This window comes from Apium graveolens, chromosome 6 (genome assembly GCF_009905375.1).
Source record: "Apium graveolens cultivar Ventura chromosome 6, ASM990537v1, whole genome shotgun sequence".
NCBI classification, from domain to species: Eukaryota; Viridiplantae; Streptophyta; class Magnoliopsida; order Apiales; family Apiaceae; genus Apium; species Apium graveolens.
In genome coordinates, this window is record NC_133652.1 from 145,991,365 (window position 1) to 146,018,996 (window position 27,632).

General features: G+C 36.8%; 2 protein-coding genes and 1 long non-coding RNA gene across 3 annotated transcripts; 2 read left to right on the forward strand and 1 right to left on the reverse strand.

The window, feature by feature from the left end:
* The first annotated feature begins 12,277 nt into the window (after positions 1–12,277).
* LOC141667886 (senescence-specific cysteine protease SAG39-like) lies at positions 12,278–13,695 on the forward strand. Its single transcript, XM_074474527.1, has 2 exons — positions 12,278–12,903; positions 12,993–13,695. The coding sequence occupies exons 1-2, from the start codon at positions 12,471–12,473 to the stop codon at positions 13,583–13,585; spliced, it is 1,026 nt and encodes a 341-aa protein (XP_074330628.1). The 5' UTR covers positions 12,278–12,470; the 3' UTR covers positions 13,586–13,695.
* A 1,063-nt stretch (positions 13,696–14,758) lies between these two features.
* LOC141664166 (uncharacterized) lies at positions 14,759–15,847 on the forward strand. The gene is made up of 3 exons (XR_012551863.1): positions 14,759–14,945; positions 15,060–15,476; positions 15,638–15,847. It is a non-coding gene; the product is annotated as an uncharacterized LOC141664166 (long non-coding RNA).
* Positions 15,848–16,744: 897 nt separating this feature from the next.
* On the reverse strand, positions 16,745–18,349 carry LOC141664165 (cytosolic sulfotransferase 15-like). Its single transcript, XM_074470055.1, has one exon. It carries the CDS (start codon positions 18,260–18,262, stop codon positions 17,276–17,278), a length of 987 nt encoding a protein of 328 aa, XP_074326156.1. The 5' UTR covers positions 18,263–18,349; the 3' UTR covers positions 16,745–17,275.
* Positions 18,350–27,632: the final 9,283 nt, after the last annotated feature.

Consider the following 27,632-nt stretch of genomic DNA (forward strand, 5'->3'; position numbering starts at 1 on the left):
CACTTATGAATAAAGACCCGATTCATATAGTGTTTTGAAATGAAATTGAATATTTGCTAAGTGTTGTTATGTGTTTATCATTTACAGATTTACTATATTCGTTATGTCTTCTGCACTATCACTCCGGAGTATACTAGATGCTCACAAGTTGACTGGTCCTAATTTTGCTGACTGGCTTCGAAACTTGAGAATTGTTCTCAGGGTGGAGAAGCTAGAATATGTGCTTGACTCACCTAAGCCTACTGAACCTGCTAATGATGCACATAATGATGAACATGTTGTGTATCGTAAGTGGATAGATGATGCAAATGTTGCTCAATGCATCATGCTAGCTTCCATGAACATTGAGCTACAGAAGCAGTATGAGAATATGGATGCTCACACTATCCTTATTCATCTACAAGAGTTGTATGATGTGGCAGGGAGGACAGCTCGATATGAGATATCGAAGGAGCTGTTCGGTTGTAGGATGTCTGGGGGATCATCCGTGAATGACCATGTACTTAAGATGATAAATTTGATTGAACGTCTTGGACAACTTGTTTTTGCCATGGATGGGGAGCTGAGCCAAGACTTGGTCTTGCAATCACTTCCGGGTTCGTTTTCGCAGTTTGTTGTGAACTTTCACATGAATAAGCTGGATGTCAGCCTGGCTGAACTCCACAACATGTTGAAGACCACGGAATCAAATTTTTCCCCTAAGAAGAGTTCTGTTCTTCTAATTGGTGAAGGTTCCAATCCTAAGAAAAGGAAGAGGAACCCTTCCAAGAAGAAGAAAGTAGGTGAAGAAAAGCCGATTCCACCAAAAGCTGAAGACCCCAAGAGCAAAGTTGTTTGCTTTCACTGTAACAAGGTGGGGCACTGGAAGAGGAACTGCAAGGTTTACCTTGCAGAGTTGAAGAAGAAGAAGGGGAGTGAGACTACCGCTTCTGATTCAGGTATGTTCATGATAGAAATGAATATGTCATTAAGTCAAATTTCTACTTGGGTATTAGATACCGCCTGTGGTTCTTACATCTGCAATTCGTTGCAGGGACTAAGGAGAAGTAGGACTCTTGAGGAAGAGGAGGTGATTCTACTGATGGGAAATGGAGCAAGAGTTGCTGCTGAAGATGTAGGATCATTTCATTTACATATGCCTACGGGCAAGACTATTGTTTGAAATAATTGTTATTTTGTTTCCTCGATTGTAAGGAATATTATTTCTATTCCTATGTTGGATTTGGATGGTTTTTCATTTTATTATTAAGAATAATGAATGTTCTATCCTTAGAGATAATATTCTTTATTGACGTGGTATTTTAAATAATGGTCTGTATGTATGTGACATAATTTACTTCAGATTGAACAAACTAATAAAAGAAAAGGGATGATGAAAATCTCACTTTCTTTTGGCACTGCAGACTTGGTCGTATTAGTGAAAATAGACTGCGGACATTGCATAAGGAAGGGTTACTTGACCCCTTTTGATTGTGAATCATATCCTACATGCGAGTCTTGTCTATTGGGTAAAATGACCAAATCTCCATTTAGTGGACATGGAGAGAGGGCTGCAGATTTGCTAGGATTGGTACACACAGATGTATGTGGACAAATGTCTACGCAAGCCATGGGTGGATTTTCATACTTCATTACTTTCATAGATGATAGATCTAGATTCGGATATGTGTTTGATGAAACACAAGTCTGATGCCTTTGAAAAGTTCAAAGAGTATAAGTATGAAGTGGAGAAACAAACCAAAAATGGTATTATAACTCTTCGATCAGATCGAGGTGGTGAATACTTGAATGGAGAGTTTCTGGATTATCTCAAAGAAAAGGGTATAGTCTCCCAGTGAACTCCTCCAGATTGGTATCTGAAAGGAGAAATCGAACTTTGTTAGACATGGTTCGGTCCATGATGAGCTATGCGAATCTTCCAGTATTCCTATGGGGTTATACATTGGAAACCTCAGCATATTTACTGAATAAGGTGCCTTCCAAATCTGTTCCTCAAACTCTATATGAGATATTGAAAGAAAGGAAACCGAGTCTTAAACACGTTAAAATTTGGGGATGTCCAACTTATGTCAAGAAAGTTGACCCAGATAAGCTGGAATCTTGATCCGTAAAATATAATTTTGTGGGATATCCTAAAGAGATTTTGGGGTATTACTTTTGCACCGATCATCGGGTGTTTGTCTTCAGACATGCTACCTTCTTGGAAAAGGAGTTTATCCTTGAAGGAAACAGTGGGAGCAAAATTGAACTTGATGAAGTTCAAGAAGCACAAACTACTACGGATCAAGTGGAAACACCTGTTCAGACTGAACAACCTTCTGTGGAACAGCCCGTTTGTAGGTCAGAGAGAGTGTCTCGCCAACCTGAGAGGTATTATGGCCTTGTCATTGAGAATGACAATGAGTTGTCAATCATTGATGATGACAACCCTGTGACCTATAATGAGGCTATGAGTAGTGTTGACTCAGAGAAATGGCAAAGTGCCATGAAATCCGAAATGGAATCTATGTATACGGTATACAAAAGAAAGATTAGAGCAGATGTCCAGGTGGAGACCTTTAAAGCCAGGCTTGTGGCAAAAGGATTCAAACAAAGGCAATGGATTGACTTTGATGAAACTTTTTACCTGTAGCCCTGTTAAAATCAGTTCGGATTTTGCTTGCGATTGCTGCTTACTACGACTATGAGATCTGGCAAATGGTCAGATGGTTTTCTTTCCAAGGGAAATGAAAACCTAGTGTGTAAGCTGCTGCGAACCATATGTGGTTTAAAGCAAGATTCTCGTAGATGGAACATCCGTTTTGATGAGACAATCAAAGAGTTTGGTTTTATCAAAAACGTAGATGAACCATTTGTCTACAAAAGGGTTAGTGGGAGCGCGGTAACATTTCTTGTATTGTATTGATAGAGAGTTGACACACATAACAACATTGCAGACCCACTCACAAAGCCACTTTCTGAAAGTCACTTTGATCGTCATAAAGACAAGATGGGTATTAGATACCAGAGTGATTGGCTTTAGTACAAGTGGGAGATTGAAAGAGATATGTCCTAAGTCCAATCACGTATGAGGATTTTGGAATAACTTTTATGTAATCTGTTTTGATTTCATTGATATTAATAAAAGACTTGTTTTGTTTTTATTACGGGCTCTATCTATTTAAGTGTTTAAATAAGATATACCATAGTTTAGAGTAAAGCTTTTTATGGATTATGATGAGATCATAATAGTGAGACCTAAAAGATGATAACTCTAAACTTAAATAGTTCCTGGTCATAGGATTACTAACTGGTAATTAATAATCCGCAAAGATTGGTACATACTATGCTTGCTCCCTTCAGGAGGATGTCTGTTCTCATAGGCATTTGTGTGGTGATACTATAGCTAGTATGTAGGTGCTTATTAGGGAATAAGTTCACTGAACATGACTCCATAAGTTGAACAACTAATGGAGATTACTCATGTGTCAATAGTTATTTACTGAGTGATAGTTGTACAAGTGTCCTTAGACTTGAGATCGTTAAAGGTATCTTATATATAATGAACTGTGCTTTGGTTTAGTCCTTAGTCTCAAGGACATCCATTAGGTCTATTCTGGGCATAGGGATTTGTGTATAGAGATAGTTAACATCAATAGAGGATCTACCCCTTCCAGTATAGGAAGAGAATATCCTATGTTATTCTTAGTATGCGAGTTCTAGAATCTCTGGCCAGAGTGTATGAAATTAGTTTCTAATTTGCATTAATATGAACTTTGCATTATGTATAAGAAATCATATGATTAAATTTGATAGGCTTGACACGAGATCCATGCCTTGTATTTATTCGGGATGTTATAAGGGTAGAAGGAATTCATTGTACGGTAACTAGTCACTGACAGGTTCTTGATATTCTAAGCAGTGAATTCATATTATCCGGATAGTCGCGATATGTTGAGAAGCATCACTCACGATGTAGAATAAATATAATTAATCAGTTAATTATATTTAGTGAATTTTAGTATTCATGTAAATAATTAATAAAAGTTTTTTATTATTTATTTCTACTACCGGCATAATATTGAACCTACAGGGTCACACCATAAAAGAATATTTTCTTTGATGATATAATGAGAGAGAGAATTATTTTTCTAAATAGTTAAGAAAAAGAAATAATGATTAAAATAGTTTTAATTATTATTAAAGCATTTTATGAAGATAAAATATGGGGGTTAATATATATAAAGATGTATTATAAAACCCTAGGAGAGCCCTATAAATAGAATGAGATGGATGGCTCATTCATTTTTTTACACACACACAATTTTGGTTTTGTGAAAACCCTAGCCTCCATCTTCTTCCTCTCTCTCTCTCTCCCAAAAAAAACTCCATTTTATAAAAGCTCAGTTTTATAAAAAGGTTCATCGAAGAGGATCGTTCTTGGTAGATACCGGTAGAGTGCTTCACACATTGAGGAGCAACTGCTAGCACTCCAATTTTATAAAGCTTCGATTCACGAGGTATGATTTCGATTCCTCAGTTTTTCCCTTTTATACGTTTTTTCTATATGTGCGGTATATGGTTTTTACGGAATAAATGTTATTTCACGTTTCCGCTCATCCGTAAATCCAAACTGGAAAGAGGCTATGAATGAGGAGTACAAGGCCATAATTAAAAATGGTATATGGGACCTTGTCCCACGCCCCCGAGATGCTAATATTGTCCATTGCATGTGGTTATTTAAGCATAAATACAATTCAGATGTCTCTTTACAGCGATATAAGGCGCGTGTGGTGGTCAATGGTCGAAATAAACAAGTATGGGTGGACTGTGACAAGACATTTAGTCATGTGGTAAAACCTGCCACCATTCGCACAGTGTTGAGTTTAGCCCTTTCTTTTTCTTGGACTGTTCACCAGCTTGATGTTAAGAATGCATTCCTTAACGGGACTTAAAAGAAACTGTGTATATGCACCAACCTTCGGGTTTTGTCAACTCAGCCACTCCTCATTATGTATGTCGCCTACGGAAATCAATTTATGGCCTCAGACAGTCTCAACGAACTTGGTATCAAAGGTTCGGAAAATTCATTATCCATATGGGTTTTGTGTGTAGTAAGAATGATAATTCTCTTTTTATATACAAGCACGGGAGTGATATCGCTTATCCTCTCATTTATATGGATGATATTGTACTCACCGCGTCCACTACAAGTTTCCTTCACCATATTATTTCTGTTTTGAGCAATAAGTTTGCTATGACGGATCTCGGGCCTTTGATTTATTTTTTGGTCATTTTTGTTTATCGTTCTCCAGGTGCCATGTTTCTCTCCCAGCGGAAATATGCCGAGGAAATTCTTGCTCAGGCAAATATGGGCAATTGTAAGTCTGTTCTTACCCCGGTTGATACCAAGGACAAATTGAGTGCCACTGAAGGGTCTCAAGTATCGTATCTAACATTATATCGTAGCTTGGCAGGGGCATTCCAGTATTTAACCTTAACTCGTCCTGATATAAGTTATGTTGTGCAACAAATATGTTTGTTTATGCATGACCCTCGTGACTCTCATCTCACGGCTATGAAATGCATTTTGCGATATGTTAGTGGAACACTTGAGTATGGCTTACATCTTCGTGCATCTCCTACATCTAGTTTGATTGCATATTCTGATGTCGATTGGGGTGGGTGTCCCAATACCTGTCACTCTACTTCTAGGTACTGTGTATTTTTAGGAGATAATCTCCTTTCCCGGTCTTCTAAACGTCAACCCACTCTTTCCCGCTCTAGTGTTGAGTATCGTGGGGTTGCCAATGTGGTTGATGAAACCTTGTGGCTTAGGAATCTACTGCTTGAACTCCACTGCCCCCTCCGTAAAGCTACAAATGTCTTTAGTGACAATATCAATACCGTGTATCTTTCTTCCAATCCTGTCCAGCATCAACGTACTAAACATGTTGAAATGGATATCCATTTTATTCATGAAAAGGTCGTTCTTGGTCATGTACGAGTACTTCATGTTCCCTCTAGCTCTCAATATGCTGATATTTTTACCAAGGGCCTGCCTTCCTTTCTCTTTTTGGAGTTCCGATCAAGTCTTAGCGTTCTTCCTTCTCCCGCTTCGGCTGTGGTGGTGTGTCAGTAAATATGTAAATATAGATATCAAATATAGTTTCCTTAGTTGTGAATGGTAGATTCCAGAATGTTTGTAATTGGTTTCGGACTTTCCATATTGTAAAGCTGAGACATTATATATTGTCAATAATCTACCAACCCTAATCAGGGACTTAATTCTATCTAGCACTTATTTTATAATATTTTTAAAGTATATCCTAGGACACCCTTAGACTTTCTCTAATAATTAATGAGGGGTAAACATAAAGTTATCAGACTTTCGTTGGTATTTAATAATTGAATTGATTTTGTTTTTTTAAATTATTGTGCAATTAATTATATAACATCTTCACACCTACAAAGGTTTTCACCCACTCATTCTCAAAGCTGTTGCCGCCTCATTTGGTACATGGTACAATTTTTGTTCTGTCGAATGCGTCCCCATTCCAACTTACAAGAACCTTTGTAGCTTCTCAGAAGCAGTGCCGACTCTTGTAAATCTTTTGAGTGTTCGAACCTTTTGGGATCAATTTCCAACCATTTATGAAGTTGTTTGTATCTGTTACTCTACTTCAGAGAGTTAGCTGCGATGGACTGGTATGCAATGTAGTGATACGCATGGCAGTATCACGTTCTGCTTAGGGTGTTAGCAGATACCATGCAATGTTGATACAGTTGGCTATATCACACCAGGAGGTAAAACAAATTACTTTGAAATAGTAAAAAACAGTCAATACCTCGGGTGAATACAAGAACATAACACTTAAACATAATTATATTTTTGTTATGTACAAAACATGTGTGGACGAACTACCTTAAATATGGAGAGATGTCGGGCGACAGATGGACTTCTTCTTCACTAGCGACTTAAGTGGGTTCTTGGAAAACTTATGGCCTATGCAATACATACATTATATCTCCCTACAAAACCACTGTAATCCGAACAAAGTATGATTAAGTGCAACACTACATGCTATATTTACCCAACAAAAAATAATGATGCATCTACATAAACATATAATCTAATAACCACATGATAAATATAGATAGTCTTAAAGAGTATAAGATCATGTTCGGGTCTTCCTCTTCCACCTTAAGGTTTTAGTGTGACTGGTTACTTAACATGGTATCAGAGCTTATATTGATTTTTTATATAAGTTTGGACATGTATTATAAATTATGAATTGATTGTAATAAAGTTTCACATTCGTATTATATCTCTAAAGTTGACATGGTATCAAGAGTTAGGTTTCGAGTAATCATGGAAGTTTAGTTGAATCATTTAATAGATAGTGTTACATTACAACAACAAAAGTTTCTTGAAAATTCACAGAAAATTTTCTGCCCAGATCAGCCAACTTATTTTTACGATTCCCGGAGTTTAAACCGTTAGATCATCCTGAAATTTTAACCACGCCTTCTTTACATTAGTATCTAAATTTTGAACAGTGGAGATCGTATTTGGAGCTACATAAATCTATTTTTGATGGTTGCAACAGGTTACTGTTTACTTTTAGTTTATTCTTTTCATCGTTATTGATCTTGTAATTTGGGTTATTTGATTGTTCGGATTTTATAGTACTCAATTATTGGGATATTACAATTATAGTAATTGATTTATCTGTTTTAAGATTTGATGTTATTTTTGGATTTCAATCATAACTGAAATCGGTTTTGAATCTACTTTCGGATTTAATTTTGGATTGGAACTGGTTATTTGAGTTTGGATTTGATTTCGAGTTTGGTTTCTTGATTGAATTGGATACAATTTAAATTTGGTGTTGAATTTGGATTCGACTTTATTTCTGATTTGGTTTTAGTTTAGTTTCAACAATATTTCTACATGTATGCCTCATCATCAACATGTCTTTTGTCAACGGGTACTTCAAGTTTATTTTGTTCTCTATGAATTCTGGATTCAGGTGCATCTCATCACATGTATCCTCATTGATCGTCTTTCGTTTCATTTTCTGATGATTCATCTTTATCCATCATGGCTGCTGATGGCACTCCTATATCGTTACAAGGCGTTGGTTCTGTAGTTACCCTAACGGTATCTCTCTTTGATGTTTATTATATTCCGGATCTCAAGTTAAATCTTCTTTCAGTTAGTCAATTATGTGAATCTGGTTACTTGGTTTCTTTTTCTTCTGCTACTTGTTGTGTTATGGATCCGAGATCTCAAAAAGTAATTGGAAAAGGTCGTAAGTAGGGAGGACTTTATGTTTTGGATGAACTTAATATATTGCTGTGAGAACTCCTAGTATTGATTTATCATCTTTTCGTTTGAGTGATTTATCATCTTTTCGTTTGAGTGATTTATGTAGCGGTTGTAAACTAGAAAAATTTGCTGCTTTACCTTTACATAAAAGTGTTACGAATTCTTTTGCTCCATTTGATATTGTGCATTCTGATATGTAGGGACCTGCTCCTGTGCCCACAAAAGGAGGATCTAGATATTATGTTTCGTTTATTGATGATTTCACTGGTTATACGTGGATTTATCTTATGAAGCGTAGGTCTGATTTTTTTGTATATTTTTAAAGATTTTAGATCTCATATAAAAACTCAAAATAAAGCTGTCATTAAATGTTTTCGTTGTGATTTGGGAGGTGAATACAGCTCTAACGATTTTTGTCGCTTGCTTGCTTCTGATGGAACTATACGTCAAGCCTCATGTACTGATACTCCTCAACAGTTCGGTGTGATGAAAGAAAACATCGTCATCTTGTTGAAATAACTCACTCATTTTTATTGTCGGCTGATGTTCCAAGTGTGAAGCACTTCTTACCAATTCTAACTTCTCAAAATTTTGGTTTGTCACATTTTGAGAAATTATATGATAAAGTGCCTGATTATGCTTCATTGCGTGTCTTTGGTTGTACATGCTTTGTTCTTAAACCTCAGGTTGAGCGTAGTAAATTGTCTGCTAAGTCTTCTTTATGTGTGTTTTTGGGCTACGGTGTTACCTAGAAAGGATATCGTTGTTTTGACCCGGTCAGTGGAAAATTGTATGTTTCTCGGCATGTTTACTTTTTGGAGCATATTCCGTTTTTCTCTGTTCCTGCTAGTTCGCATCATATGACACAAGAAGAGCTTATTCGTATTGATCATTTTGACACAAAATTGAGGATGCTTCAACCACAAATTTTAATACTTCAGTTCCGGAGGCATCTACATCTCAAACTCCCACATCTCCACCGATTTCTACATCTCCATCTCAGACTCCGACGTCACCACCTGCTTCTACAACCAGTCAATCGTCACCAGAGATTTTAGATTCTCCTCGCACTTAATTGTCTACCAAAAGTTCGACTCATCCGCCAGTTCGCCAGTCTACTCGCATATGTAAGTCCACCCAACTGCCTGATTTTGCTTATTCATTTTATTCCCCATCTTTTGCTTCATTCGTTACTTCTGTTCACCATTTGTCTGAGCCTGCATCATATAAAGAGGCTGTTCATGATCCTCTATGACAAAATGCTAGGGCCGAGGAACTTACTGCTTTACATCAAACTCATACATGGGATTTAGTCCCATTACCGTCAGGAAAACATGCAATTGGCTGTCGTTGGGTATATAAAATTAAGACAAAAGCTGATGGATCTGTTGAGGGTTATAAGACTCGACTTGTTGCTAAAGGTTACTCTCAATAGTATGGCTTGGACTATGAAGAAACTATTGCGCCGGTTGCAAAGATGACGATTGTTCGTACTTTGATTGCAGTGGCTTCTGTTCGAAAGTGGAAAATATTTTAGATGGATGTTAAGAATACGTTCTTGTATGGTGATCTTCATGATGAAGTTTACATGACACCTCCTCCCGGTCTTCCGCATCAACCAGGTTAATCTATTTATGGTCTTCGTCAATCATCTCGTTGTTGGTTTGAGAAGTTTTCTACGGTACTTTATTCACTTGGTTTTCGTCCTAGTAATCATGATTCTGCTCATTTTGTACAATCTGCGAGCGCTGGTCGTATCTTATTATCTTTATATGTTGATGATATGATTATTACTGGTGATGATTGTGATGGTATTGAGTCATTGAAACGTGAGTTGGCTCATTTTTTGCTATGAAAGATTTGAGTTTGCTCCTTTACTTTTTGGGAATTGAAGTTGCTAACTCACCAAAGGAGTATCTTTTGTGTCAATCTAAGTATATTGCTGATTTGCTTGACCGTGCACGTCTTACTGATAACAAGACTGTGGAAACTCCTTTAGAGATGAATGCTAGATATTCTCCATCTGATGGTCTTCCCTTAGCAGATCTTACTTTATATCGTACGATTGTCGGTAGTCTTGTTTATCTCACTGTTACTCGTCCGGATATTACACATGTTATTCATATAGTTAGTCAATTTGTCACTTTTCCTACTACCGTACATTGGGCTGCAGTTCTTCGCATTCGCAGGTATCTTCGTGGGACTCAATTTCAGAGTCTTTTATTTCCTTCTAACTCATCTTTAGAGTTGCGTGCTTATAGTGATGCTGATTGGGCTAGTGATCCCGAGGATCATAAATCCATAACTGGTTTTTGTATTTTTCTTGGTGATTCTCTTATTTCGTGGAAGAGTACGAAACAAGATTTTGTTTCGAGATCGTCTTCAGTAGCTGAGTATCGTGCCATGGCTTTCAGTACTTGTGAGATACTTGCTGATTTGGGTATTAGCCTTCCTAGTTCCACCCCAATATATTGTGATAATAAGAGTGCAATTCATATTGCACGTAATTCGGTATTTCATGAGCGCACTAAACATGTTGAGATTGGTTGTCATCTTACTCGCCATCATCTGCTGCAAGACACTATCTCATTACATTTTGTTCCTTCTTCGCTTCAGATTGCTGATATTTTTACAAAGGCTCACTCTATTTCGCGATTTCATTTCTTGTCTGACAAACTCTCAATGCTAATTGCTGCAGCATCGTGAGTTTGAGGGGATGTTAGAATATATATATATATATATAATTATTATATTATATATATTAGGGTATTTTCGATATTTAGCTTATATTGATTTTCTATATAAGTTCGAACATATAAATTATGAGTTGATTGTGATAAAGTTTCACGTTCGTATTATATCTCTAAAGTTAACATGGTATCAGAGCTCGTTTTAGGGAAGGACTCGGGTTCGAGTCCTCTCACACAATTTATTTAATTTAAATATTTATTGTTAGTATTGATATTGGCGTTGGTTGTATTTGTCGTTGTCAATCGTAGCGAAAAATATCGTACAATTGAGAGGGAGTGTTATAGAGTATAAGATCATATTCAGGCCTTCCTCTACCATATACCATCTTAAGGTTTTAGTGTGACCGGTTAGTTAACCGATAGAATATACTTAACGGATAGAATATGCTTAATAATCAAATAAGCACACAGTAAATGAATTCCACAGCGAGCCAAGGGCTCATAGTATGATCCTGATGAACTAAATCAGCCAAGCACGCTGCAACCATAACCGGTTACTAATTGGAACAGAAAACAGATGCATTACAAGATGCCATCTTTTTCAATGAGTGTGTTGTAAGATGAGAAGAATAAGTCATGTTGTAGTCATTAAATTCAGTTATCTTTATATGCTACTGATCACTTGAAGATATAAGACTAGAGAGACCACGAACCATAGCTTATAAGCACGTAAATTACATATTTGCGGAACATTTGATAAGGTCACAGCAACCACCGGAAATTCATTCCCTGGCCAATAAAGCGCAGAACTATACATATATTCTTGGACACTGCTTATCATGGGCTGGTCTTTCAGATATTTAATCTAATTGCTAATAAATGACTATTCTCTTTCTTTAAATTTTGTTTTGTCTTAAACTATTTTTTCGTGACATATTCAGGTTAACCAAGTCGTAGAAGTCATCTTTGGGTTCTGTTTAGCTAGTCCTTGAACCTGTGTTCCAGTCAAGTCATGTGTCCTTCAGCACTGGATTTATTCTTATTACAGATACAGAAAGAGTAAGTTGTTTGGTGTCTAGAATGTCCTAGAGAGATTATTCACAAACTTAATTAACAAACCCATCACATTAACCATGATAGGTTTCTTTTCTTATCCTATCCTATTTAGAAGGTAATTATGCATTTGATCAGCTTATCACATGTGAACTCATTTAGCTGTTTGGCCTTTCAAATTCTATTTAAATTGTAGCAAACTAAACAAACGGGCCGGGGAAACCACAACAACATTTTCAAATAACTAATCAACATTGTCTGAATCAGCCTCATTTTAACGGGCACGCTGTTACATCCCCCCAACAAACTATCTAAAGAAGCTTTTATGTTTGCCTATATATTGCAAGATTCCAGTGCAAGAACATATAAGCTCACAAAACCTCTTAAACAATCATCTTACCTCTAAATCAGCATAAATGGCTTTAGCCATCAAGCACCAGTGCATAGTATTGGCTCTGCTCTTCACTGTCGGAGCTTTGGCATCTGTCGCTGCAGCTCGTTCTTTGAATGAGGCATCAATGACTGAGACGCATGACCAATGGATGAAACGTTATGGACGTGTCTACAAAAACGCTGACGAGAAACAAAGGCGTTCTACCATATTTGAAGAGAACCTTAACTATATCCAGACATTTAATAAAGCAAATAACAAGCCCTTCAAACTAGGGGTCAATGAATTTGCAGATCTGACCAATGAAGAGTTTACAGCGTCAAGAAACAGATTCAAGGGTCATGTTTGCCCCACATCTACAAATGTATTTCGATATGAAAATGCTACTGCAATACCATATACCATGGACTGGAGAAAGAAAGGCGCAGTTACACCTATCAAGGACCAGGGCCAGTGCGGTAAGTCTTGAGTTCATATGTCATGATTTATAATCTAACATAAATATATGTTTTGAGTTTCTTTAAACATTTATTTCCATAATACATAGGGTGCTGCTGGGCGTTTTCGGCTGTGGCAGCTATGGAAGGAGTTACTCAGCTTAAAACTGGCAAGTTGATCTCACTATCCGAGCAAGAATTAGTTGACTGTGATACTAGCGGTGAAGATCAAGGCTGTGAGGGTGGTCTTATGGACAATGCATTTGATTTCATCCAAGAGAACCACGGCCTCTCAACTGAAACAAACTACCCTTACAGTGGAGCAGATGGAACTTGCAATGCCAACAAAGAAGCAAACCATGCTGCCACGATAAGTGGGCACGAGGATGTGCCTGCAAATAGTGAGAGTGCTCTGCTGAAAGCTGTTGCCAATCAACCAATATCCGTTGCCATTGATGCTAGTGGGTCAGACTTCCAGTTCTACTCAAGTGGTGTGTTTACGGGACAATGTGGGACTGACTTAGACCATGGAGTAACCGCTGTAGGCTATGGCACTGCTTCTGATGGAACAAAGTACTGGCTAGTAAAGAATTCATGGGGCACAAGTTGGGGCGAAGAAGGTTACATAAGAATGCAAAGAGGAATAGCTGCGGCCGAAGGTCTCTGCGGCATTGCAATGCAGGCTTCATATCCCACCGCTTAAAAAATGTGAGATAAATGGAAAATATGTCTACTTCTGTAAATTGGGCGCGTGTGCATTGATACCATTATGTTCCTCTAGTCCAACTTATGCTTGTCTATACTTCAACTAAGAATGTGCACAATTTAACTACTTGGTTATTGTATATACGTAATATCATTCTAGTAAGAAATGATGCAATATCCTCACAATCTCCTATTTTGGGTCATTCTTCGATCAGGTACATAGTTTTTCAGTAATTTTCCTCTAAGTTTTGACAAAATGAATTTTCTGTATCTGAAGTCTACAACTCAACCCCTGTGCTGCAACTCATTAAAAATAAAAAGCAGAGCAGTGCAAAATCAGTAGCTTATATCCACTCATACAATGATACAATACAAGCAGCAGCAGTGTCCGATATAAAAACAGTTGTCAACTAAATATATATATGAAGTAGGGATCACAATTAGTATTATACTAGATTAGTTCCGTGCTGTAACTACGTACATTAGGCCTTGTTCTGTAGCCATTGATATTGTTGCTTTCTTGTATTAAGAATCACTAGTCACTGTGTGTTTATGTGGCGACCTTGCTTGCTGAACAAGATCAAGGATGTTGAATTGTTGATCAAGCAATGCAAAAATAGAATCAGGTTTGGTTTGGTTTCAACTCGGTTTTTTGCTTGGGCCTATGTGATTTTATAATGTCAAACCCCTGTGTACTTTATTGATATACACAGATAGATAGATTAGTTGTACGAAGATAGATTTTATTTATGTTATTTACAGAACAAGTAGCAGCTAATAAATTGATGAGATATTGTCCATGTTGAGCGCATGCATAAAAAAAAGTTCAATATCAATACTGCAGGATTTGACTAGTATTATCAACATTAGTAGATGTTTAATTCTTATACTTGTTTCTTATTAGTTTGGAAATAAGGTCTTGGGAATTTAATGGTAGCATATGAGTGACTGCAGATGAAGATATTTGGGAAGAGAGAAGTGTACAAAGATAAAATTAGAGGAGCTGGGTGGAAAGATCTTTGAGAAATATAGAATATTGTACAACTGTGTCTTTTCGCTTTGGGAAAGAGGAAAAAAGTTAAACGAGTATAGCACCTTGTCTCATCTTTTGATTTATTGCTAATTATGTAATGTTTCTATTGAAGGTCATAGCTTTGATTTGCAGGTTCTGTGTTATGCAATTGATCGCGGTTCCTGAAAAGCATTTACACTTATATTGTAAAAGAGGGAATCTTGGTGATGATGCTATAGCAGATTTTGGGAGGCTCTTTGAAGAATTGACTGGTACCGACTTTGAGCCATGGGAAACAGAAAAAAAGTTGGAAAAGAAACTTTAAAAGTTCTTTCGCGTCCACATGGTATAAAATTTTAGCTTTTTTTTTTATTCTTTTGGAAAGGATTTGCTGCCAGTATTGGATGATACATAAAAATTTATAGAAAAAGAAAACAAAATTTTAGTTGATATGGTGCAGGCTGATGGGTGTGATATTAGATATGGTGGCCTTGTGTACTGAACTGGCTAATTGACAATGATAAACTAGCAAGTTCAGACCAATAATATAATACCGATGGAAACAATAATCTGAGCATTCGAGAGGCCCAGAACTCTCCAAAGAGACCCTAAAGTATTTTCAAAATTGATCTCATGCCTTCCGTCCAACCTCCGCCTCCCTTTGTATGTCTTCTTCCTTTACTTGACTCGTCTCTTTTACCCCTTGACCCGTTATGTTGACCCCAGATGATGAAATGTCATCCTTTCTGTCCTTATACTTTTGTTTGGGGTCATGACACCTTGGACTTCACCAGCTTGGAATTGCAGCTGCTCACTGCAAGCTCGATCCATTGGTGGCAGACTTTATGAAAGTATTGTGCAGACTTTAGGAGGACAGGTAACATTTTAATCTTTTGAACCAATCTCAAGCTCATCTCCAATAGAACTCCTGCGGGTAACATTAATTTTCCTTGTTTTCTTACAAGTACTTCCAATTTTCTAAAGATATGTTTGTGGATTTTGAGATTATTGATTTTTTTTTTTTTATCTCGGTTGCAGTCTTATAAAATGATCTGAACTGAAGTTGCTTGCATGGGGAGTCATAGAGTTGTAGAGACTGGTTTCTCAAACTTAGGACCTTCGAACCTTCACCATCACCACATTCCATATGCAGTTCTTCATGGCCTTCCTCCACCTAGTGCAAACTTCATGTAATTGTTCTGCAAGTCTTGTTCAAGTTTTTAATTTCACATATATATTTTTCTTTTATGGTTGTTTTCAAAAAGTCAAGGACAATAAACAATGCATGTACATGTTTGAAACTAAGTGTGCTACAAATTTTCTTTAATTCTTTAAAAAAAATTAATAGATTATGTATATTTTTTCAATGTCTGTTCTGTTGAGATATCTCTGACATGGTTATTAAATATAATATCCATCTCAGCAATCATCAAGAAGGATCTGCTTTGGAATTTGGAGAGCTGGAAGAGGCTATTTTTGAAACTTAAATGCTTTTCAAAAAGAGGCAATAAAAAGCCACTAAAAGTATTATTAAAAATACTAATAGGAAACTATTTGCCTAATTTACTCTCAGATGAGAGTAATTCAAGTTCTCTTCATGGAAATTTGCATAGTCTGCAACTCCAGCTCCTTTGCAAACTTCATTAGCTCCGTCTCCACCAACGGATATAAAAAGGCATATCTCGGCAAGACGAAGTCATGTATTTGATGGTTACATTGTCAAGTTACAACTAATATCCTATGTGATGAGGGAAGCTTATAGGCTTCTAAGTATCTTTATATACAAATCAGCTGTGAAATTTCAACTTTTATGCTACCTATTCCTGTCCTACTGATAGTAACCAAGTTTGTATTTGTTGATTGTCATTTTGACCCAAAATTCAACAGTCAGTAGATGAGGAAGAAGTTGTTGCAGAGAACATCAGTCGTATTTGATTATAGTACGTGGAGCTTGATGGCATTTGCCAAGGTCGAATGTGTGGAAAGAGAACGGGAGGCACATTTTGAGAATGGTGAAAGAGAAGACATGGAAGTAAGGTGTGCATACTGGAATTGCGATAAGGCAGAACGCTGTAGGTGATTGTAGGCAAAGGTACCACACCCTCTCGCCACTCCAAACCAGTTAAAGATAGAGGCCACTCTCAGAGTTCATTTACAATGATAAACCATGTCTTCATAAAAAAAAAACATCCTAATAACTAATCAGCCAGTCTCACATACCTCAGACCAATTCTCTGTCCCAAATACAAAGTGTTGCTATGTTATTAATTTTGATATGTACAAACTGTGATATTCCATATTTGGTGTGTTAAACAGAGAGCATCGTGGCAGTAATAATTCAAAACTATGAAATTCTAAGAATTGTGTGTGTTCCAAGGAGGCTGGCTCAAGCAGCTACAAACAGAAGTTATTCAGTTAATACTTAATCAAACATCAGAACTTTATATAGTTGCACACGTTTTATAAAATGTATACCATGAAATACACGGCCACTATAAATTTACATGACAAGAAAAATCAAAATCAAACCAAACACATCTAGCTTGAGCAGCACCCAAATAACGAGAATAGAGTTGATGCTTATTATCAAACATTAAAACTTTGCAACTTACTTTCAATTATGCAAATGTCGTAAAAACTTGCATCTATAAATTTAATCTTGACTGAAATTAAACCTCAGATCTTAAATGACAGGCCAGAAGCCTCCAACTTGTGTTCCATTAGTGTAGAAAATTGGTCAACCTGCAGTGGAGTAAAATAATTTATCCAGTCACCAACTTTGCCTGTCCTGAAAAAGTGTTTGTTTTCAAAGTTTGCAATGCATCTTCCATTTTTGTTGACATCCAATTCTTTCAAGTTGTCAAAGCTACAAAGCTTAGCTACGTCTTGGATCACCCCTTCCCTCTCCTCCTCTGCACTAAAAGGGCAGCCCAAGAACTGGGCCAACCTCTTCAAGTGAAATGTAATATTTTCCTTCATCTCTTCATACTTTAAAAACAACACCTTCTCTGTGTTTTCCAAGCTCTCTTTATAGTACCGCAACATGTGCTCCCAGTACGGCCCATACCCAACTTTACCCTTGCAGTACATATCAAATGTCTCCTCCAAAGAAATTGGACCAAGTTCGTCGGGCCTAAGTTTAGACATGAAATGCCACATAGAAATTAAAGTATCAAAAGGGTTGCGAGCAATGTACACAACCCTACTAGTACTGGTCTCCATTTTAATAGAGTGGGGTAGTGCATGAAATGGCACATGAGTCGCTATAAGGCGAGGACGGCGAGAAAGGTCAGGAATGTTGTTGTCAGCATAAAGATTGTACTCAAGAAATGGTACAAGATCATGAGGATTACAAGTAAGCAAAGGATGTTGCTTTTGAATGCTATGTAAGTGACTGTTTAAGATTGTGAAAGTGAGAGCTTTTAGCCATGTCGTGCCTGATTTAGGAATGCTAGCAACAATGATATCATTGGCTTGTGCTTGGAAATGTTGTTGGAATGACAGAATGGCATGAATTTTCTTGGCTTGGCACCAAAAACCTTGGAACAAATACAGATGTCTGGTTCTCCAACCTTTGTCTCTAGGGAGACTACTTAACAATTCTCTTGATTCTTGACTTGGCTCTTGATGATCCTCTTCTTCAATCATTTGTGTAAAAGCCATTCAAGTTTTTGTTGGTTTTTTTAGAAGCTAGAACAAGTGTAACATGTGCAAATGTTTTTTTTATATAGAGAACATTAGGCGTAATAATGTCAAGAACGAGAATGACCACTTTTCCGAATATTAAAACAAAAGTAACCATTTTTAAATAATTGGCAAACTATGGCGGCTCCGTCCCCTTTCCAGGACACTTCAACGAATCGTATATTTTTATGGTACATCCAATCACATTTGGAGAAAAATGGAACAATTGGCACAAAAACCACTTCTACCTGGTTCGGTCACAAACACCTACAATAAGTGGCGTTTTGTGGTATTTTTTTTTATTTTTTTCCTCCTCCGAGAAGAAGTGGCTTGCTTGTTATTTTTGTATGGGTAAAATTTAGTCTAAGGTCCCGATTTTGAGCTCTCATATTAAATTAAATAAAATTTATTCTGGTTCAATTTTTTTGTTGACAAGTGATATAAACCTATTTTTAATAGATAATTTTTATTTTAATTTAAAAATTATTTTTGTATGATTTTAGTTACTTGAAAAAGGGTATCATGGAAGAATATAATTCTTTTGACGAATACTCATAATCATGGATTTTGAAAGTGCAGTTCTACAGTACAAATGTTATTTGTTAGACGTACATTTAATGTATTGTGAGCATTAAAAAATTATTTTCAAAAAAATTAGAAAACATGACAATTTGTTCCGTCTGAAAACAGTATTGCAAGTATGTGAAATAGTACATCCATAAACTGAAAATGAAACTACTAAATGGGAAAGAAATTCATGAAACTGGTGAAAGTAGTAATACAACATAAATAAGAAGTAAAATATTTAAGTCAAATTTGTTCATCAGACATGTAATCGTCGTAAATGTAATCCTCATTTTGTAATAGTCTGTGTTGCCCCGCTTCCGTAAGCTCAATACCAAAAGCACGAACTGAATATTGTGCCAGTCGAAACATATAACAATGACTCCTACGCAACAATATTCGGTTATTTTACCTATGAATAAGAGTCACATCTTTAACCATTTTTCGCCTAAATTCAGACCAGGTAAAAGTTTCCTCAGGGCGAGGACATACATATAAGGAATGACGAAGCGGAATCCTTACACCCATAGCAATCAGATCATGTGTAAGACTTTCAGATTTTTCATGTCGAAATGCCCATTCTCGGCGTACACCAGCAAAGTACTCCACTGGATCACTTACCCTATGACTACGATAATCATCATCTCTTTCTCTAGCAACCATTTTAATGTTTGGATGAAATATGTGTATGAGTGTAAAATTTATACAGTATAAGTAGTTGGGTGATAATGAAAAGTTAATAAAAAATTTTGATAAGCTTAACAGATGTGGATGAGGAAAGTAATGAAGATGTATATGTTGTTAATTTTGTTGATGTACGTGTCACTATTTCCAACCATGTGAAATTTCAGAAGGAAGATGATGGTGATAATTTTGATGTTGAAGATCTTTCTGATGAAAAAGATGAACCTGAAGTTGTTCCAGATAACAATGACAATGACAATGGTAATGATCCTAATGATCATAATTCTGATTCAGATTCTGATGGGAATAATCCTGGAACGAGTAATGATAGTCAAACTATCTCCGGGACTAGTCTTCAAGCTTCAGATTCTGGAGATCAAGCTGGCAACAGCTCAGGGGGAGCAGAACAAGGAGAAGAACATGGATCTGGTAGTCTGTTAGGTCCGTAATACAAATGTGGAGGGGGGTGAATACAGTTTATGCAAACAAAACTATAAAGCTTAACAGAATCAACAATTTTTATATTAATCAGATAAAAACTATTACAAAAATACTCTCTCAAAAGGATGAATAATTATCCTTGAGAGCTGCTAGGTTATTTGAAAGATATATCAATTCGTTACACATACAGTGTAAACTCGATCTCTGCTTATATAGTGCACAGTTACACAATCAATAAGAAATCCTATTCTATTACAATAAGGAATCCTAATACATATCCATGTATGATTACTTATGTAAGTAAAGTCCTTCACAACCTTGAATTCTGTAATCTCTTTCCTTCTTTGATATTTAATGATGTGACTAAGTACTGATCATCAAATGCTGATCATCAAATACTGATAGACAGATACTGATGACGTCACCTTCAGTAAATCCTGATATCAAATACTGATAATAAACTCTGATAGTTTATATATTGATATCATCAATTTCTTCTAACAATCTTCCCCAACTTGTATATTATGTAATTATGTACAAATTCTAATTAATGATGTCAAAAACTATCTAAATGCAGAAATCAAATAAACATATACATTCTTACAATTAGTGATTATCAGACTTTATCTTCAATTCTGAACTCTAACACAGTCTTCGGCTTATTCAAGGAACTTCCTAAATAGATTCTCTTCCATAACATTCAAGTACCATTGCATTCTCTGTTTGATATCTTTTAGCTCATCTGTTGATTCATCATTTTTGTAGATGGCTGCCATGAGATCATGTAATTTTGAATTTTCAAGTGATAGATCATCCAGTTCCAGAAATCCAATCCTCTTTCCATCAAGATTAAAAGTGAAGACTTTCTGTCCTAGGCTAATTTCTACTTTGGCTCCTCCAATAGGCATATTAACAACATATTTTATTTTATCAATGTACTTTGGAATGTAGTTTGACTTGTAAGTCATCCCTCTCTACTTCAACTGTATTAATTTCTTCAAAAATGCAGACCATCTGGCAGTTACAGAGTTAGTTACCTTAAGAATTGTAGCAACAAATTCCAACTCCTGCCATGGTTTATCTTTTATCTGCTCTTGTGTCAACCTCAACCTCCTCCCAGATTCCAGAAAATATATCATCTTTTCTCCAACTAGATCAATGACAATTTGTACTGATATAATCTTCTGCAAATCTTCAAGCATCACATTATCTTCAATTTTTATTAGATTTCCATGCTTCCTTAGAACTAAAGCATCAACCACAAATGGATCAGCATCTAACCTTCCTAGACCACTTGTGATTCCAGGTCTTATAACATCAGAACTCCCACTGTAAATATTCTTTAATATTTCAGAGGAATTTCTTTTAGGTGCAGGTTTCTTACTTCCCCATAACAGCCTCCTCTTCTCTTCAAAAGTAAGCTCTGGCATATCAGAATTTATGTTCTTAGAATCAGGATTTGTTGTCTCAGCTTGAATTGGGTTTGAAGGATCAAAAACTTGAGTAGTATTAGAGGTTGTGACTGGTTGATCATCATCATTTGTTTCTTTATTAACTTGAGCATTGTCAGAGGTTAATTTCAGTTTATCAGCCCAATTAGCTCCATAAATCTTTCTTCTTAATGAGCTTGACTGACTTCTTCTTCTTCAACTCTTTCTTCAGTATCAAAAGCTTGAGCTACTGTATAACGACTCGTGTATTTTTATTTTATTTTTATTTTATTTGGAAGTGTAATAAAGGTTTAAGTAAATAAATAAAATGACCCAGATGGCTGTAGAGAGGGCTAGGTCTGTTGACCGTTTCATTAGTTCAGAGTTCAGAGCTGTGCAGTATCAGGACCTAGTGAACTGGCTAGTGTTTGAGCTAGGTTCCATTGGTGGCAGTGGTAGAGACTAGGCAGAGCTGCAGTAGAAGGATGCGGAGCTCAGAGTAGACTTTTAGGAGTTCTGTGGTGGTTTTCTTTGTATATGTACATTATGTTGTGATAGTTCGTAGTAGGCGAGGCTGTTATGACAGCCAATTTTGGTGTGTATTCGGATGGTTCTTTGTAGTTGGATTTTCAGTTGTACCGGTTGGATTCTGTTGGTTATTGTATTGTAGCTGCTTTATCTTATTTTTCAGTTTTTATATATTGTGCGTTGCTATTATTGTTATTATTGTTATTGTTGATTATGTTGCTGACATTTTTAGATTATAATCATTCACTCAGGATGGATCCAATTATAATGGGGGATGAGAATATTGTCTTAGTGGCAACGCTCTCCTGATGCATGAATATAAACTGCTGGAGCAATCCATTTTCTTATATATGACTATTATGTTTCAGGAGATGCCACCAAAGAGAAATTCTCAGCCCAATAACGGATCTGTTGGGGATCCTTCCATGAGTGATTTGATGAACTTGTTGCGTCAGCAGACTGTACAGCTGGCCCAACAGCAACAACAATTCCAGCAACAGCAACAACAATTGCAACAACAACAACAACAACAACAACAGCTCATACAGCAACAACAACATCAAATCCAACAGCAGCAACTACAAATCCAACAGCAGCATGAGATGAGAGGGGCAAATCAAGGTGTTAGTTTTAAGTCTTTTCAAGCAGTGAAGCCCCCAGAGTTTAAAGGAGAAGTAGATCCTGTTGCTGCTAGAATATGGTTTAAGGAAATGGAAAAGGCGTTTGCGCTCACTAAGGTGAGTGAGGATTTAAAGACTGATTATGCTAGTTATTTTCTGAGGAATGATTCGAATTATTGGTGGGAATCTACGCGAGCCCTAAAAGGAGAAGGTCCAGTTCCCTGGGCCAGATTCACAGAATTGTTTTTGGAAAAATACTTTCCAGCCTGTCTCCAAAGTCAAATGGAGATGGAGTTTTTGGAGCTGAAACAAGGAAATAGGAGTGTCATGGAATATGAAGCGAAGTTTACGGAGTTGGCCCGTATAGCACCGAAATATGTGAGTTCAGAAGCCCAACGAGCAAAGCGGTTTCAACAAGGGTTGAAGCCAGAAATAAGAAGTGGAGTTGTAGCCTTACAACTCAAGACATATACTTCGGTAGTTCAGGCTGCCTTGGTAATAGAGAGTGATCAGAAGTTAGCTGCAAAGGAGCAGGGTGAAAAAATAGGAAATTTGAAAGCGGACTTGCAAAGTCAGAAGCAGGAATAGCGAGTCGGAAGTTTCAGCGTTGGTTTGGCAGAAATAAGAATAAAAAGTTTAAAGGGCAGAACTTTCCCCAAGTTAAGCCCGGTACAACATCAGTTAACTCTGACCCGACGAGGATGAGTAAGCCAGTGGTTGATTGTAAGACGTGTGGGAAAAAGCACAGTGGACAGTGCCGAGAGAATGTTAATTGTTTTAAGTGTGGACAGAAAGGTCACTATTCCACGGAATGTAAGTCTGAGATTCAAGGAGTTACTTGTTTTAGTTGCGGCAAAGTGGGACACATAGCTAGGAATTGCAAGTCAGTGACCCAAGGTAATGCGGGAAGGAGTGTGTCTCAAGGACCAGCAACCAATACTGCGAGAGCTAGGACTTTTAAGATGACCCAGAAGTCTCCAGTTCATGACTCTGATGTGGTTGCAGGTACGCTTATTCTTAATTCCGTACCTGTTAACGTTTTGTTTGATTCGGGAGCGTCCAAATCTTTTATATCTGTCAATTGTGCGAATAAGATGCAATTGATGCTAGAAGACCTAGATGAACCCTTAACTATAGAAGTGGCTAATAAAGATAAAGTACCTGTAAAACAATTTTGTCCTAGTTGTTCCCTAGAGATTTCGGGGTATATGTTCCCTGTTGACTTAATACCCTTCGAGTTGGGAGACTTTGATGTTATTTTAGGTATGGATTGGTTGTCTCGATATAGGGAAAATATTGATTGTAAGAAAAAGAGAGTTGTTCTGTACACCTCAGATAATAGAAGGACCAGTTACCAAGGGCAGAGGCAAGATAGGAAGTTTCTCTCAGTGATGCAAGCAAGAAAACTGCTGAGACAAGGATGTGAAGCGTACTTGGCTCATGTAGTGGATACGAAGAAAGAGACCCCTATTTTGGATGACATCCCTGTAGTAAGAGAATTCCCTGATGTTTTTCCAGAAGAATTACCAGGATTGCTACCTGATCGTGATATAGAGTTTTCCATTGATTTGATATCTGGAGCTGAACCAGTTTCTAAGGCTCCATACAGAATGGCCCCGATTGAAATGAAAGAATTGGCTAAGCAACTTCAGGAGTTATTGGATAAAGGAGTTATTCGACCCAGTGTTTCCCCGTGGGGTGCCCCAGTGTTATTTGTGAAGAAAAAAGATGGAAGTATGAGATTGTGTATTGATTACAGAGAACTGAATAAGTTGACGATAAAGAATAAATATCCCTTGCCGCGGATCGATGATTTGTTTGACCAGCTTAAGGGAGCATGTTACTTTTCAAACATTGATTTAAGGTCCGGCTACCACCAATTGAAGATAAAGCCCGAGGATATCCCCAAGACTGCATTTCGAACAAGGTATGGCCATTACGAGTTTCTAGTAATGTCATTTGGATTGACAAATGCGCCAACAGCTTTCATGGATTTGATGAATAGGGTATACAAGGAGTATCTGGATAAGTTTATTATTGTATTTATTGATGACATCCTCATATATTCAAAGAATCCAGAAGATCACGCGGTGCATCTGCAGATTGCCCTTCAAAAGTTAAGAGAAAAGCAATTGTATGCTAAGTTTTCTAAGTGTGAGTTTTGGCTGACGGAGGTACAGTTTCTTGGACATGTGGTGAGTAAGGAAGGTATCAAAGTAGACCCGGTAAAGATTGAAGCCGTATCAAAATGGGAGCAACCGAAGACACCCACGGAAATAAGAAGTTTTCTTGGATTAGCAGGATATTATCGAAGGTTTGTGAAAGATTTCTCAAAGATTGCATCCCCACTAACTAAGTTGACCAGGAAGAATGAGAAGTTCGTTTAGACGGAAAAGTGTGAAGAGAGTTTCCAGGAGTTAAAGCGAAGATTAGTGACGGCTCCAGTGTTAGCATTGCCAGATGAGACGAGAAACTTTGTAATTTATAGTGATGCTTCTCTGAAAGGATTGGGACGTGTGTTAATACATCATGACAAAGTGATTGCCTATGCCTCCAGACAACTAAAGCCTCACGAACAAAAATATCCAGTTCATGACCTTGAATTGGCGGCTATAGTATTTGCTTTAAAGTTATGGCGTCACTACTTGTATGGAGAGAAATGCGATATTTACACCGATCATAAGAGCCTGAAGTACATATTCACGCAGAAAGATCTGAACATGAGACAGAAAAGGTGGTTGGAGTTGATTAAGGACTATGATTGTTTAATTAATTATCACCCAGGTAAAGCCAATATAGTGGCTGATGTCTTGAGTAGAAAGGAAAGGCTGGATATGATTAAGATTGCGGAAGAGTTGGCACAAGACTTAGAAAGAATGAGAATTGAAGTTCGAGTACCTAATGAAAGTCAGGAGCAGCTATATGAAGTTACTTTCCAGCCAGCATTGATGGAAAAGATCAAAAGGTGTCAAGAAGGAGTTATGGAACAAGAGTTGGATACTTTGACAGGAGAAGAGCTGTGTACTCAAAAAGATAGTCAAGGTTTGTATAGATTTTCGTCCAGAGTTTGGATTCCTAATGTAACAGAGTTGAAGAACGAGGTATTACAGGAAGCACATAACTCTAGGTTTTCTATCCACCCTGGTAGTACCAAGATGTACCCGGATTTGAAGAGAAATTTTTGGTGGCCAGGAATGAAGAAAGATATTGCCAATTTGGTAAGTAAATGTCACGTATGTCAGACAGTGAAAGCAGAGCATCAACGACCGAGTGGATTGTTACAACCTTTGGAGATTCCCCAATGGAAATGGGAAGACATTGCTATGGATTTTGTAGTGAGATTGCCAAAGACGAGAGTGAATCATGATGCTATTTGGGTAATCATTGATAGATTGACTAAGTCGGCGCATTTTCTTCCGATTAATGAAAGGTATTCATTGGAAAAGTTAGTTAAGTTATACTTGGATGAGATAGTTATCAAACATGGAGTTCCTATTTCTATAGTGTCGGATCGAGACCCAAGATTTAATTCCAGGTTCTGGACTAAATTCCAAGAGTGCCTAGGAACGAAATTGAATATGAGCACTGCTTATCATCCTCAGACGGATGGCCAAAGTGAGAGGACAATTCAGACCATAGAGGATATGTTGAGAGTCTGTGTTCTAGATTTCAAGGGTAATTGGGATGAGCACCTACCTTTGATTGAGTTCTCATATAATAATAGCTACCATGCCAGTATAGGGATGCCACCTTATGAAGCTTTGTATGGACGAAAGTGTAGGTCACCATTGTACTGGGATGAGGTAGGAGAAAAGAAAGTGTTAGGCCCTGAGTTGGTTCAGCAGACTAGAGATGCTATAGTGTTGATTCAGAAAAGATTGGAAGCAGCTCAAGATAGATAAAGAAAATACGCAGATTTGCATAGGAAAGACGTGGACTTTGAAATAGGAGCGTTGGTGTTACTAAAGGTATCGCCTTGGAAAGGGTTAGTACGATTTGGTCAGAAGGGTAAACTTAGCCCTAGATTCATAGGACCCTTTTAGGTTTTGAAAAAAGTAGGAAAGGTTGCTTATGAGATAGCGTTACCACCGCAGTGGCAGCACATTCATAATGTGTTCCACGTGTCTATGTTGAAGCCCTATGTCCCTAATTCGAATCAAGTCATAGAATACGAACCGATTGAGCTTCAACCAGATTTGTCTTATGTGGAACAACCGGTCCAAATTTTAGACCGTAAAGAATGAGTCCTTAGGAATAAATCGATTCCTATAGTAAAAGTTTTGTGGAGAATTCCTCGAGTAGAAGAGTCTACTTGGGAATTGGAGTCAGACATGTTTGATAAATATCCTCATTTGTTTAGTTAAATTAGATTCTGGGGACAGAATCTTTTTAAGGGGGAAGCAATATAACGACTCGTGTATTTTTATTTTATTTCTATTTTATTTGGAAGTGTAATAAAGGTTTAAGTAAATAAATAAAATGTGTATAATGGTTTTTGGCAGCGGTTATTGATTGTTATTTAATTAATTATGATTTGTTGATAAGTGGGATTGAATTGTGAGATTTATTAGTGAGTTACATGATTTATTTTGCTTGTAAAAGTGATTTTATGGTAATTTTAATTCCATAAATATTTGGGTTGTCTTTAAAATTGGTTTTCTAATTTTATAATTTCAATAATTATTTTTAGGACTTTATAAAATTGAGAAATCAATATTTTGTTAATTATTCATTTTTAAGTAATTTCCCGAGTGTGTTAAATGCTAAAATCCATATTTAATTATGGGAATCTTTAAAAATTATGAAACTTATAATTTATTAAGTTCGTATTATTCTGAGAATTTTAAAATTATTTTGGAAATTTTCGGAAATCGTTTTACCCGCGCGTAGTTTCGTTATTGGTTAAAAAGCGGGTATAAAGCGCACCTTAAAAATTGTTTAAAAATTTTGAAATTTATATTTTTATTTATTTCGGGATATTTATAATATTTTAGCGCTGTTTTCGTAATTTTTGGAGGTTGTTTTATTTGCACCTCATTCTATTAATTTCAAGTTTCAGGGGCAAAACAGACTATCAACCCT